General features: G+C 33.7%; 2 protein-coding genes across 10 annotated transcripts in view; one reads left to right on the forward strand and one right to left on the reverse strand.

Moving 5' to 3' along the window:
• LOC108977383 (exportin-6) overlaps positions 1-1,998 on the forward strand; it is a 6,966-nt gene extending 4,968 nt beyond the window's left edge. Inside the window, exons 10-13 of the mRNA XM_018947083.1 lie at positions 113-282; positions 348-560; positions 639-1,062; positions 1,160-1,998. Of these exons, the coding sequence (XP_018802628.1) occupies positions 113-282; positions 348-560; positions 639-1,062; positions 1,160-1,234 (882 nt within the window). The 3' untranslated portion in view covers positions 1,235-1,998. The remainder of the gene's footprint in view (positions 1-112; positions 283-347; positions 561-638; positions 1,063-1,159) is intronic.
• A 5,128-nt stretch (positions 1,999-7,126) lies between these two features.
• The window catches only part of LOC108973744 (histone deacetylase 4), a 43,176-nt gene continuing 36,674 nt past the window's right edge, over positions 7,127-13,628 (reverse strand). For 7 of the 9 annotated variants that reach the window (XM_018941325.1, XM_018941709.1, XM_018941556.1 and 4 more), the window contains 8 exons: positions 12,205-12,345; positions 10,774-11,561; positions 10,161-10,466; positions 9,211-10,086; positions 9,033-9,152; positions 8,537-8,971; positions 7,771-7,904; positions 7,127-7,711 (listed from right to left, as the gene is read on the reverse strand). In XM_018941325.1, the coding sequence (XP_018796870.1) occupies positions 7,657-7,711; positions 7,771-7,904; positions 8,537-8,971; positions 9,033-9,152; positions 9,211-10,086; positions 10,161-10,466; positions 10,774-11,561; positions 12,205-12,345 (2,855 nt within the window). In that variant the 3' untranslated portion in view covers positions 7,127-7,656. The remainder of the gene's footprint in view (positions 7,712-7,770; positions 7,905-8,536; positions 8,972-9,032; positions 9,153-9,210; positions 10,087-10,160; positions 10,467-10,773; positions 11,562-12,204; positions 12,346-13,628) is intronic. The other 2 variants (XM_018941873.1, XM_018941793.1) reach the window with 1 other exon arrangement.

A 13,628-nucleotide genomic window follows, 5' to 3' on the forward strand; every position in this document is an offset into this window, starting at 1 on the left:
TTAATTATTTTATGACATATTTTTCAATAATTTTTTTAAGATTCCCAATATCAACTTTTTAAACAGATCCGAAAAAATAAAATAATAAATTTTTTATTTTCTTCATACATAGCCCATCATTACAAAAGCTTTAATGCTTTTCAACGATTTCGGCATAAGCAATAATGCGATATCGATTTCCACAGCAGATTTAAGTCTAAGTATATTGCGTAGCTTATTGAACCAATTTGGTGCGCAATTCATCAAAGACATGATAACACTCTACATAACGGTCAGCAGCAGGTTGGTGCTTATTTCTTTTTCCTCATAGCAGTTTTATTTTACCTCTATATTACGCTCGTTTGCAGAGAACAGTTGAGTCTCAATCAGCTGACAGTATTGGAGAAAATATTGCATATGTTTCAGTTAGTCGTGCAACAGCCGGGTAACACTTGGACCACTATGTTGCCATCCATACTAAATTTCACAATCGAGCAAGTGCTGCCGCTACTACAACAACACGACTCCAGTTTGGTTGACGGCACTGATTTGAGCAGCACAGTGTACGCGCTTTTTGATAGGTGTGTAGCCACCACATACTTATATTTTGCAAGTTTTATTATTCTTGTCATAAATTATACCATTTGTTGTTGTTGCAGCATTTTGCTACATAAATGGCAGTATTTCTACAAACCGCATGTGCAGTACAATGGCTCACTCTTGCACACGAGCAGTGATAATTTGCATCCCGAGCACTTTATGGCCATATTGAATGCTTACGGACAGGTGCTAGTGTCCGGTAATGATCCGAACCTCGTACGCAAGGTGTTGCTATCGATGCAAACCGTGAATGAGCGTTGGCGTTTGTTTCAGCGTGCACTGTTTCAAGACAGTTTGCTCACCTCATTTCAGCGTGCGCTCATCAATCGGCTGTTGTCCGGAGAGGGTTCGTTACATTTCGACCAGTTGGCGAACGTGCTGTACGCCATGGGTCAAGTCGATAATTTAAAGTTGCGTGAGAGTTTCGTGACGGCTGGATTTCCAGTCAATCCGAAATATTTGGATGTGATCTGCTTATCAACTGTGAGTCATAATAATCAAAAAAAAAAAAAAAAACCAAACATGCTGCTATTGTGTTTTTTGAACATATGTATTGATTTTTCATCTTTATTTTCAACAGGACATTCCGACATTTTCACAAAAGTTATCCCAACTGATACAGGATGCGCATAGTATACATTTAACGCAGACATAAAAAAAATACTTTTTTTTAGGTATTTTTCTCGTGACATTTTCATACGACAACACTCAGCGTGTATAGAACAAAAATTATATTTATGTATAAGTATATATGTATATGTAATAAATTTATGTATATGTATGCATTTCATGTAAGACAAAAAATTCACAGTTTATAAATGACTGCTTTATAACAATTTGTAATTGTATTGTATGTGTAACGTATTTAAGAGTATTTAACGAAATCAATCATACATACATAATCAGTGTATATTATTACAATTACGTTTAACTACTCTCATTTATTATAATTTGCACAGCTGACATTAAGGTACATCGTACGTTATATACATATATTTTTTATTAACATTAATTATTATTATTTTTTATTCTTGTTGCCTTCACATCTAAGTTTAGTTGTGTGTCTCTTTTGTAAATGATTCATATTTTGTGTTTACACTTTTTGCCTATTACACTTTATTACAAGTTTATTACCATTTGCCATTTACCATTTACCATGTCATACATACATACATATATTATGTTATACATTTTTGTGTGCTTCTTATATTTTGTTCAATTTGTTTTTTTTCTTTGTTTTTTGCAAAGTTCTGCATACTACGTACCTTACGCGTGGTACTTTCTCAACGCAGTTAATTTTGTTTCGTATTTTAGTACATACCTACATTAAGACAAAACACTTGATTATGATAGTTTATAAAATTAATAAAATTAAAATTTCAAAAGTAAATAAATTTGTATTTTTAAAATTTTAAATAATGAAGGTCGTTCATATGTAAAATATTATGTGCGTCAAACTATACGAAAATACCTTAAATTTCTTTTCTAAAGCGGTTTTAGCGTAATGCGCTTTGGGACGGGGTGCAAAGAATGAGCAGCGAAACTCGTTTAAACGTATAAATTAATATTTTTTTGTTCACGAGTTCGCAAACATTTTCCATTGTTTATAAGCGCTCTAAAGATGCCACTTATTTATTCTTTCATTTATTCTAATTTCCAAAATTTGTTTACAATTTTTTTTGTCGTTTACTACAGATTTTTCAAGCAAATCTTTTTTGTTTTCAACAGTTAAACCAAAACTGATGATATGCAATTGTAGCCAGGATTGTGATTTTTTTAATTTAAAAATTTTGGTTCGAAAATTTAATATTATTTTTTTTTATATATATGTTGATAAAAAATGATGTGTGTTTAGAAATTATTTTTTAAATTAAATTTTAATTTGTTTATCCCGTTATGAATCGAATTTGACTTCCAAAACGTTTGGAATTATTATTTAGTTGAATTCGAATGAAGTACACAAACACAAAAAAAAGGTTTATTTAAAAACATTTTGTTATTAAATTTTTAATTATATCCTTGCGACTAAAAGTCTTCATTTTTATTTTTGAATCCGGTATGTGTAATCCCAAATATGAAATTAAAAAAAAAAATCAATTCGACTGTTAATTAAATAATTTTTTAATGCATTACTTGCAACCCTGATTTTTGGTAATTTTTGTCAAACTCTCAATACATTTATTTAATTAGTTAATGTTAAACACATTTAGATATTTAAATGAGAATGCTGGACCTTCAAAACGCCGTTATAGCAGCTTGAAGTAAACCTCAAACGTCGAAATACAAAAACAACATGTAAGATGTTAATACACTTGAAGCAATACGGAAATTAGGTGTTTTGATTTTAAAAAACATAATTTAAATAAATTTTTTTCTTTACCTATCAGTAGTTTAAGTCTAGCTTATATTGTTATCATACATGGACAATCTGTTAAAACTCGAAATTTTGACCAGCAGTTTTTCATAAATTCATGTAATTTTTTTCAACCTTTGAACGGGCTTCTCTTTCAGAGACAATTTTTTTTATTTATGTTTACAAATTATTCACATTTTGTCTGTGAGTTAGTTTCTTCGCGGTAGTTTACTGACCACCAATTGAAAAGAAACTGCATGGCGTATAAAAGGCAGTATAAATTTTTTTAGCAATTCCAGTAACTTCAAAATTTTCCAATGTTCCTCGAAGTTGTGGATAAGAAAAATCCATTCAACAGCCTTATCGATTTTGTTTTCCTTACAAAAGATCCTTCTAAAGCAGTCGTATGCATTTCTTCTAAACTATTTATCTTTCATTAAGCCAGCTTGTGTGACTTATGCCAGTTACGTGTTCGATTCGCTATTTTACAAAATATCAGGACAGCCAATAAATTGTTTCCTATAAATCGTTTTATAATGTATATTTGGCATTCCGATTCATGTGTCATAATTTCGCAAAAGTGTATATTTATAGCTGTGGTCTAATGATGGAGTAGCTTAAGTTGCTGAGCAATTCTGTCCATTCTTGGAGTTTATATTCTACAAAATTTCCGAGAAAAATTACCTTAAAATTTAAATCAGCTTTACTTTATTACAACTTTAGAAAGTCATGTTCGAAAGGAGGCTATTTTTACCTTTACAATGGTTTGGATATGAAAAATATATTTGGATAATTTTTGTTTATTATTTCTATTTTTAGGACATTTATACTAGAGGGTTCGTTTCAAATATTTGTATGTACATATGTGAACATTCAAAAAGTGTAAGATATCAGGATATCAGCTTATCTTCTTATTATCGCTGCCACATTTTGGACGTCAATTATGGGATAAAATTATCATCTGTGGCGCCACATAAAAAACCTAGCACACCATAACTCTATCATTAAACTGATTGTAGTCAACTTAAAGAGGTCGCAGGGGTACTAAAAATTTGTAATTTTTATGAATTTTACTAACTTTTTTAGCTAGCATTACATTTAAATTCTTTTTTAATTTTTCTTTTCTTAAAAACTGCTTTACTTTATAAATGTTTTCTATAACACTTTTTCATTCACTACTTTCTACTGTTTAAATCAGTATTAATTGGTATAATTTTGTTAGAAGACATCTTTTTCAAATTAAATCAACTGTCACATTTCCATAATAGTAAATCTTGTTCCAACTATTACGTATTACAAATTTTGTCCCGCTATTTATATTTTTTTAGACGTACTTTTGAAAAAACTTTTTATTTTAAAATTTTTCAACTCATGGGTTATATTCATTCATAAGCCCTCTTTTTTTCTTGTCAAAAAATCTGCTTACTTTCGCAGCAACAAAGTTATCCAATCAAATTGAACATAAGAGGATTTGTGTGATCAATCAATCAAAGTTGTATACATTTTTTCTACACTGTTTCTCTTTCATTATGCTAGTCTGTGTGACTTATGTCAGTTGTGTGTTCGTTTCGCTGTTTTCCAAAATTTGGCAATTTATCTCTTAGGATAAAATAAAAACGTTTTCTACAGCATTGCTAAAATAATTTGGTTAGGCTACGCACGTATGTTCAACACTTTCGACAAAAAATGTTTTTCAATTACAATACTTTTATTTTGTAATCACCATTAGTTTAAATGTGTCGTTTTTTAATTTTGAGTTGCCAGACATCGCAAGAGCATTTATATCTACTTGCATACAAATTTACTTCTTACTCGTTGTTTTGTGCTGTATTGAGTGCCTTAAATCACACGATTTGTTGTAATAATACCAATCAAACTTAAGTTTGTTTATATTCATTTCTTTCTTTATTTTCCATTACTTATACATTTAACATGTTAACAATAAATCTGGCCAGGATTTTTTTCATTTGTTTACTTTTTACGTTTCTTAATCGTTTCAATTTCAACGCTTCATTAAAAACATTTTTCATTTTTATTTTACTGTTTTTAGTTTGTTTTCATAACAAAAGACATGTCACATTATTTTTTTGTGGTTTACTGTATTCATTTACAGCAATTTTGTACATTTGTTGCTTCTTTTGTTTTTGCATTTTCATTTTATATATTTTACCACTATTTGAAGCGTATACAAAGTATGCACCAAGTCAACAAGCAAACGTCGCGCACGCCACATTCAATAATACTAATATTTACTATTGTACTTGTATATGCACATAAAATTGCAGAGGAAAATGTCGATCATCACAAATGAAAATTTAGACGCAAAACAATTATTTGTAGTTCGATAATACTCTAATGAAATGAGAAAATAAAAATATTCAAGATATAAAAATCAATTTGAAAAGTAAAAAAAAAAACGCTATTTAAGTTAGCTTAGTACTGAAAAAATGAATTTGGCAGTAAACTGTAACTGAAAAGTTGCAAGTTCTAGTAATATAAGCATGGGGCCTGGATTAAGTTTATCAGCATTACTCCTTATTAGAGTTTTGAGTAAGAAAGATGTGCTTTTTTTAATTTAAACATTTTTGATTCAATCAGTATCAAAGGTTACCAAATCTCTTAAATCTTCACAAATATTATTTTAAAAAATTAAAAAAAAGAGAAAATCTCGAAAAAAATTTAAAAGAACGAAGTCTACAAAAAATTATTTAAAAAAAATTATAAAAAATATAAAGTTTAATTCATGGAAAATATTAATGAATATTTTTGGTAGTATTTTTAATTTTTTAATTGAGACTTTTTTCCTGTATTTTTTAAAATCAGTTTCGTCTTAAAATCTTTGAGTTTGGTAAAAATATATCAGAATATTTGAATAATTTTGTACCAATTCGTTTAAAACCGCTAATTTTTTTCTGTTTACATTTTCTTGTTTGTTAGTTTGTAATGTTTATTATTATTATTTATGCTTATATCTGCAAAACTATTTTAGCTTTAATTTGCATTTCTTCTTACAATCATCTACTACTTTCATTTGTAATAAACCACATTTTTATTTCGTTTAAACTAATTTATGTGCGTACATGAAGTTGCAGTAGTTTTTCTCCTCTGAAGCGTGAAAAATAGCATGGCTTGCAATAAAACAATGTTCAATTATTTATATACGTATATATATATGCATACAATATTCCATATTGTATACATACACGCATAAGCAAACGTATATGTATGTGTATATTAAAAATCTTCTCTTACGTCTAATTACATTTAAATACATATACATATAATAATAGTAATTATAATAATAATAACATACAATTAGCGCATGCGAACACATCCAATTGCATTGAACGTGCAGTTAACATTAATATATATTTATTTATTTTTATATATAGTTAATAGTTATTTTATTCAGTTTTGGTAGTAATAATTAACATACATACATAAAATAAAAATAAAAAATAGTTTTTATTTCACATTTGAAATGTTTAAAACTAAAAGTGAGTTTTTAGGTAAATCTGTGTGTTTGACCAATTGCAGTGATTTATGTATTGTAAATGCGCGTTATTTTATCGTCTGCTGTGATAGGCGGTGGTTAGTCAATGACATTTGCGCTTGGACTCATTGTTTTAAATTAATAGATTCATTAAGAATTTGGCTCTCGTTTCATTCGTTCTTTCTTTATCACATAGATGTTTTCTTTAGAAAAATATATATATATATATATTGTATATTATTATTTTCTTTGTTGATGCCCTTAAAGTGTGATAAAAAAGAAATAAAAATTGTTGCTAAATGAAAATGAACTACTACAATATACCTTACATACAATTAACATTAAAAATTCTTTTTCTAATTTTAGCTTATAACATTAAATCAACATTTAAGAAATTCTTCTCTGATCTTACATCATATTAGTATTGAATATCAAAAAGCATACATACATATGTCATATATGTACTTTCACACATAAATTAATTTAATATATAGTATATATATGTATGTATATATACAAATACTTTGTAAAGTGTTACATGTTGTACATATGCAGTTACATACATACATACATATGTATATGTTTAAAATATATTTAAACGTATATCTAATATACATATACGTACCTGTCTCTTATACACATCTAGATGTGTATAAGAGACAGATATATATGTATGTATATATACAAATACTTTGTAAAGTGTTACATGTTGTACATATGCAGTTACATACATACATACATATGTATATGTTTAAAATATATTTAAACGTATATCTAATATACATATACGTACTTTCAATTTTACTACTACATATATGCCAGAAAAGCTTTTGTTTTCAGTTTTTCCGGTTTTTCCGGTTGAACGAATTATTTGGGCGGGAGTTGTTGCCTCCACTTAATATCAAACGCCCAACAAATACAATGGCTACACTAAATGCTGTAACGGACTGACTTCCCTCCAGCGCGTTGGCATGTGTTTTTTGTTTCAACATAAACTCAGCTCGTGAGTGAAGTGTGAAGATATAATAAAATCATGAAACCGAAACAGCATCTTAAACTTCCCATAGCCAATACAGACGTCTGTGTACCCAAATCCGATATCCGCTTGGCTGATAAATGTGTATATCGTTTAACGGCGGATTATGTGATAAAAAATTGCAACAATAGCAACATTAAGTGCATCTGTGCAAATCAATCAAGTCAAAAATCGTTCGAGCTCTACGGTTTAAAATTATTTGGCTTCATCTTGATCCATTGGCTCCTCTGAGTCATCACGTGATAATGTTCTGAACGATATAACCAACGTTAATACATGTTGCACAATTTTCGTATTAATGAGGCTTACCTGTTCATCGATTGCATCGAGAGTCCAGCCATAGCCGTAATGGTTTCCGATTCGTCATGTTCAATTTTCAATGCATCAAGGGCAGATAAGCCGACGGTATGGGCTAAACGGCGTACGCATGGCCAATGTTGTGACTGTAATAACGGTATATAGATATTATTGAAATACCTATTAAGATATCAACAAATAAGAGGTTGTATTTTATTTATTTCCCTTTCCCTCGACAGTCTGTCTATGTAACCGGAACGGACCCGGATTTTTTAACCGGTCAAGAATTGGCAACTCGGAGAACTCTGCCGCTAAAATAACTATAACAACAGGATGTATTTTCCAATCATTTTGCATTGCAATAACCATTACACCCTGAACAAAGTATATTATGTTTTCTGCGAAGTTTGTACTTCTTTCTTCTGGATTTCACAAACTACGTCGGATACCCTGTATAAACTATACATATATATTCTTATGTACAGCGTGACGAGCGATTTAGTCAGGGCCGTTGCTATATTGGTGAACAAGTCCCTCAATTTTTGAGTTATCGATCTGAGATTTTGCTTTTTCATTTGACAAGATGTATTCACAATTTTTTTTTATTTTCGGAAAAATGGTAAAAAGAAGTGCACTTCATTAAAATTTAATGAAAAGAAGTCGCTGCGTATACGCAACGAAGAAGGAAATGTCTAAAGTAACCTAATCCGTTTTTTTTAAGGAGAAACTACCAGCAATGCGTTTTATCTTGTTTTTTCATCATTTTGTCGTCTCTCACCTGTATGGCAATCGTTTTCTGCAGGGTGTCTATCGCATTCTGACAAGGCGGCCTATTTAGCTCACTTTCTGCGATCGCCGATAAAGGATCGCCAAGCAGCGCGCGGACGCACTCCTGCGCAGAATCACAAATAGCGGGTAGGTCGTAGCCACCTTCTAGCGCCAACACCACTTTGCCATCTGCCAATTGCATTAGTTCACGCGTCATGAACCCAAAACAAGCCGGTGATACTAAGTAACCGCCTAAAGGTGGAGGATGACCTGCAGCTGCGTCGAAACCAGCCGACACTAAAATAATATCTGGATTAAAACATTTTGCGATCGGCATCACAATTGTACGGAATGCAGCAATATATTCGGCATCGCCCAGTGGTGGATCCAGCGAACCCGACCACGAAATATTTACATTGAAACCAGCGCCGGCGCCAATACCGCACTACAAAAGCAATAAAAAAAAATTAGAAAAAATTTAACAAATAGTAAAAAGATGTGTCTACCTCAGTGGAGCCACCAGTGCCGGGGAAAAAGTTACCATCGTCGTGCCTATGTATGGACAAATACAGCACATCGGGGCTATCGTAGAATGCCTGTTGTGTACCATTGCCATGATGCACATCCTAAATAATCGCAATTTTACTTTAAATTATACTTAAATTCATCTCAGCATGAACTTACCCAATCTACGATCAGCACACGTTTCATTTCGGGAACACGTTGTCGCAGCAATTTGGCGGCAATCGCAATAGAATTAAAGAAGCAAAAACCCATGGCCAAATTGGCTTCTGCATGGTGGCCAGGTGGACGTACAACCGCAAAACCATTCTTAATGTCGCCTTTGGCCGCTTTAAAAGCCAAATCAATAACACACCCCGCAGCCATGCGTGCAGCGGCAGCAGTATGATCCTTATTCCAAGTGGTATCCAAGTCCACACCGTAACCACCACAGGAGAGGCGTACAAAGCCCAAAGCCGGCGGACTATCCAACTTTTGCCGATTCAATTGACACGAACTCGAAGCGAAGAGCATTGTGTGCGCCTCTGTGTGTACTGTTTGTAACTCCTCCAGCGTGGCTTTACGTGAACGCAGACGATCACAACGTTTGGCCAAATCAGTTTCAATTAGGCGCGCCCATATACTCTGCAAACGACCACTGTGCTCCGGATGTACGGAATTATCACCACAAGTGCAGGCATGCTTTTGCATCAGATTATCATAAGCGAGACCAGTCGTAGTTTTGTGCGTAGGAAACTCATTTATCCGTTTGCCACCGGTTGCACCAGCAACAGCAATAGGCGGCTGTATGGCAGGTAAGGATGAGAATGCACTCGATGCGGCCATCCCAGTTGGCGAATGCTCGAGTACTCGACGCCGATGAGGGACTGTGAGATTAACTGGTGGTATATGATCTGCTGATGAGGAAGTTATGATAGGTGGAGCATATTGCCCGGTATCTGGCAGCTGACTAATACCATTCGGGCCCATATGCACCAATGGACTGGATAACGTACGCGACAATGGGCGTATTAAGCCTCGTGCGATTGAGTCATCCATCTAAGGAAAGGAAAAGGTTTAGTATACATACATATCGACTTTACGCTGAAAGATTTATTGTCTAAACCAAATACCTGCAATGCTTGTCTATATAACAGCTCTCTTTGTTGTTGCAGGTACTCCTGATCGCGTAATTTACTCGGTGTATTGGGCATGCAGGCGCCCAGTGGTACATTGGTGGTCTCTGGCAGATTTTGTGAAGTACTCGTGGGTACAATACTTGTAATGATGGTCTTTGGTGGCTTCTTTTTGTCCGTCAAATCGATCACTTCAGCCGCATCTTCTTCCTCCTTGAGTTGGGGTTCACGATTGGCGCTACTGCGATTGATCAGTGTTTGCCGTATCTTTTGTGTAACCAACATATGCGCCTGCTGTTCCGCCTAGAAGGGATGAAGAGAGTTTGGGCATTTTCAGTCAGTCTTTTACCAGATATGTATATAGTAAACAAACGATAAAGGTTCACTCTAAAGTATTTAAGAAAGGCACTCACATCACTGTCCTCATACAATTTTAGAATTATTATTTTTTTTTTTCCAAATTGAAATGATATTTACCAAATATAAAAGTAAGGCACAAACATCAGTGTTTTGAAAAATAATTTAAATTTTTTTTTTTTCGAAATTTAATTTTTTCGTAAATGAAACTTCGAAATCGCAACCATTATAATTAGTTAATGTAAACACTCACATCACTGTTCTCATAATGTGTCTGCCCAACGCCAATCTGACCGGTGCCGGTTAACATTGGATGACCCAACGGTAGTGGAGCTGACTGAGTACGTCCCAAAGGACGGTGTCCCTGCTTATTGAGGTGGGCATGAGCCACTTGGGCATCGGTTATGGGCTGACCGTACATCGACGGCGAAACACCAACCATTGGTGTGACGGGATGCAACGTACCAGAGCCCAGCACATTGTGATTGTGTGCGCCAGCGCTGCCGGCTGGTAAAAGTGTTGAAGCAGCATGCGCAATAGGTGGTAAAACATCACTGGTCAAGGAGGCTTGCGACGATGAGGTGGACGTTGCCGATGCCGAGCGTACAACTGGCGATGGCGTGGGTGGCATAACACCAGCTGCAGCGGCTGCTATCGATGCGGCATGCGATGGCGGCTGTGGTGGCGGGTGTGGTTGATGGCGTGCAAATGGTATTGCCAACGGACTATAATATGTGGGTGCCGCCAATGTGGGTACATGTTGCCGCAGTGCAGCAAGCATATTATAGTTGCTAACATTGGCTTGAGCATGTGCATGACTGGCCAAATGTGGACCGCCAAGCGGTATATTCGGCATGGATGGTGAACTGAAGAGCGAGAGATCATTTATGTTGCTACGCTGGCCCGGCTGATATGGTCCGCTCTCTTCGTTCTCCTCTTGGATCGGTGCGCTGGTCGGTGAACCACGACTGCCCACCACACCGGCGGAGAGCGTGGATGAGGGCGGTGAGTTGGGCCCCGAATCCGGTGTGCTGCTGCAATCTATTGATTACAAAATGATTAGTTAATGGGCGAGCACATGAAAGATATGGAAGCAGTACTTATATTTAAAATTACTTGTAATTTCACCTATTTTTATATAATATGTTCTTTAATGGGTTATTAATTCAATTAGTAATACGAAAGTCAAACAGTAAGCTTAATTGAAGCATTAAAGACATTCAAAGCTTTACAAAACTCATTTAGCAAGCATTCGTGTTATGTTTTAAGGACGAAACATGTAAGCCTTTTCCGCAAATCGCATGCGCATACAGACATATGCACATACACATTTACATAATAGAAGTCACAAACCACAATGCACAGCCGCGTCGTAAAAACCGTAATTTATTTGCCGTGTGCAATTACAGTTGAAATTTTATATAACTGTACAGTTATTTATAAACATTGGAGAAAAGTGGTAGTAACATTGTAATGATTCTTTGTACTCACTTTTCCACATAACTTATTATTTTTATTGAAAAGCAATTTATGTGTAATTTCTTGATTTACATTTGGAATTATTCTTTGTATCGCCGCTTATTTTGTTTTGCTTTGCTTTTCGTCTTTATATACATACATACATACACACTTATATATATTACATAACATAACAAATAGTGTTAAAGCTTGGCGTTATACGTACTTGTTAAAGCGGAATTTTGCTTCTGCTGTCTTCGCTGCAGTATGCGCTCATGCCGACGTAGCACAGCTGGACCGCTGATTCGCTGCTTGCGCTCAATGACGCTTTGCTTTAGACGTAGCTTCAGCAAATTTGGTTCGGATGCTGTATGTGAATATTATTTGCCAGTGGTTATTTTTAGTTTCGAAACTTGTGTGTAATTTACTATTTACTTCTTTATGCTATATAAATTTCCATATAATGATATTCAAAAAAATAACAGGTGCTGCATGTAAAGTGGCTTGCGCTACTAAACCGAACTGTATTTTAGGTGACTAACGAAAAAATATAGTTAAATATGGTAAACATTATGACAAAAAAGTACCCGGAAATTGTAAATAAAACGCAATATAATTAATTATACATCAATATTTATTTCGTCGCCTTAAAAGTAATCCCCTCCAGATATAATACATTTATGCCAACGATTTTTTCAGTCTTCGAAACATTTTTCATAAGCATTTTTTGGTGTGGCCTTCAGCTCGGGAAGCGAGAAGACGATGCTACATCAGTTCGTGTAGCACAACAAAGGTTCGCTGGCTTTCGTTCCTGAAATTTCGAAATTTCCATTTACACTGATGGAAAAATGCTGCAGCGGCAAAAAGTGGTCGACCAAAATGGTTATTTATTTATTATTAAAAATATAAAAAAATAAGTTGCAGTTTGATTAGAAATACGAAAAGACTTTTGCGACTACCCAATACTTTCATCAATGGAAGAGGTTGTTCAACGATCCTTCGATCATCTTTGAAGGCTTTGTACCACTGGTAGGCTTGGGGTTTTGATAAAACTGAATCACCATAAGCCTTTTCCAATATTCACAACAAACGAAATCTGGTCAGAAATACAAAATTTGATTATTCTCCGATACTTTTATCCATTGTAAATAGATTTTTTGAAATATCATTTACGCGGGAAATTTAATTACAATTTCCGTGTGCTTTTTTGTCTCCAAGTATATCACAAATATATATATATTTATATATATATATTTCATAACTCCTATACTATCACATATGGTTTTGAAAATTTATAAGGATTAATAACCGACATAATTTTACTTCAATATGTTTTAGGAAGTTTTTAAAAACTCTTAATTATGAATGTATCTAGTAATTAAATTAATCAAATTTTGTAGCATATGCTTTCTCATATGACTAATATTACATCTAACCTAGAAAAAAGTTTTAATTGTTTTCTTTTTCTTTGACGACCTGCTCATTTGGGATCTACTAATATATATGTATGTACATATATGTACGCACTTATGCAAATTATTACTACTTAAAATGTATGCTATATTACTCATACGCCATGGTGCGTCAATATCGTATATTAACATTTTMTATTAATGCAAACTATTTCTAATAACACCTGACTAATAAAGT

Source organism: Bactrocera latifrons, unplaced genomic scaffold, assembly GCF_001853355.1.
Source record: "Bactrocera latifrons isolate USDA-ARS-PBARC rearing strain unplaced genomic scaffold, ASM185335v1 scaffold_0, whole genome shotgun sequence".
Taxonomy (NCBI): Eukaryota; Metazoa; Arthropoda; class Insecta; order Diptera; family Tephritidae; genus Bactrocera; species Bactrocera latifrons.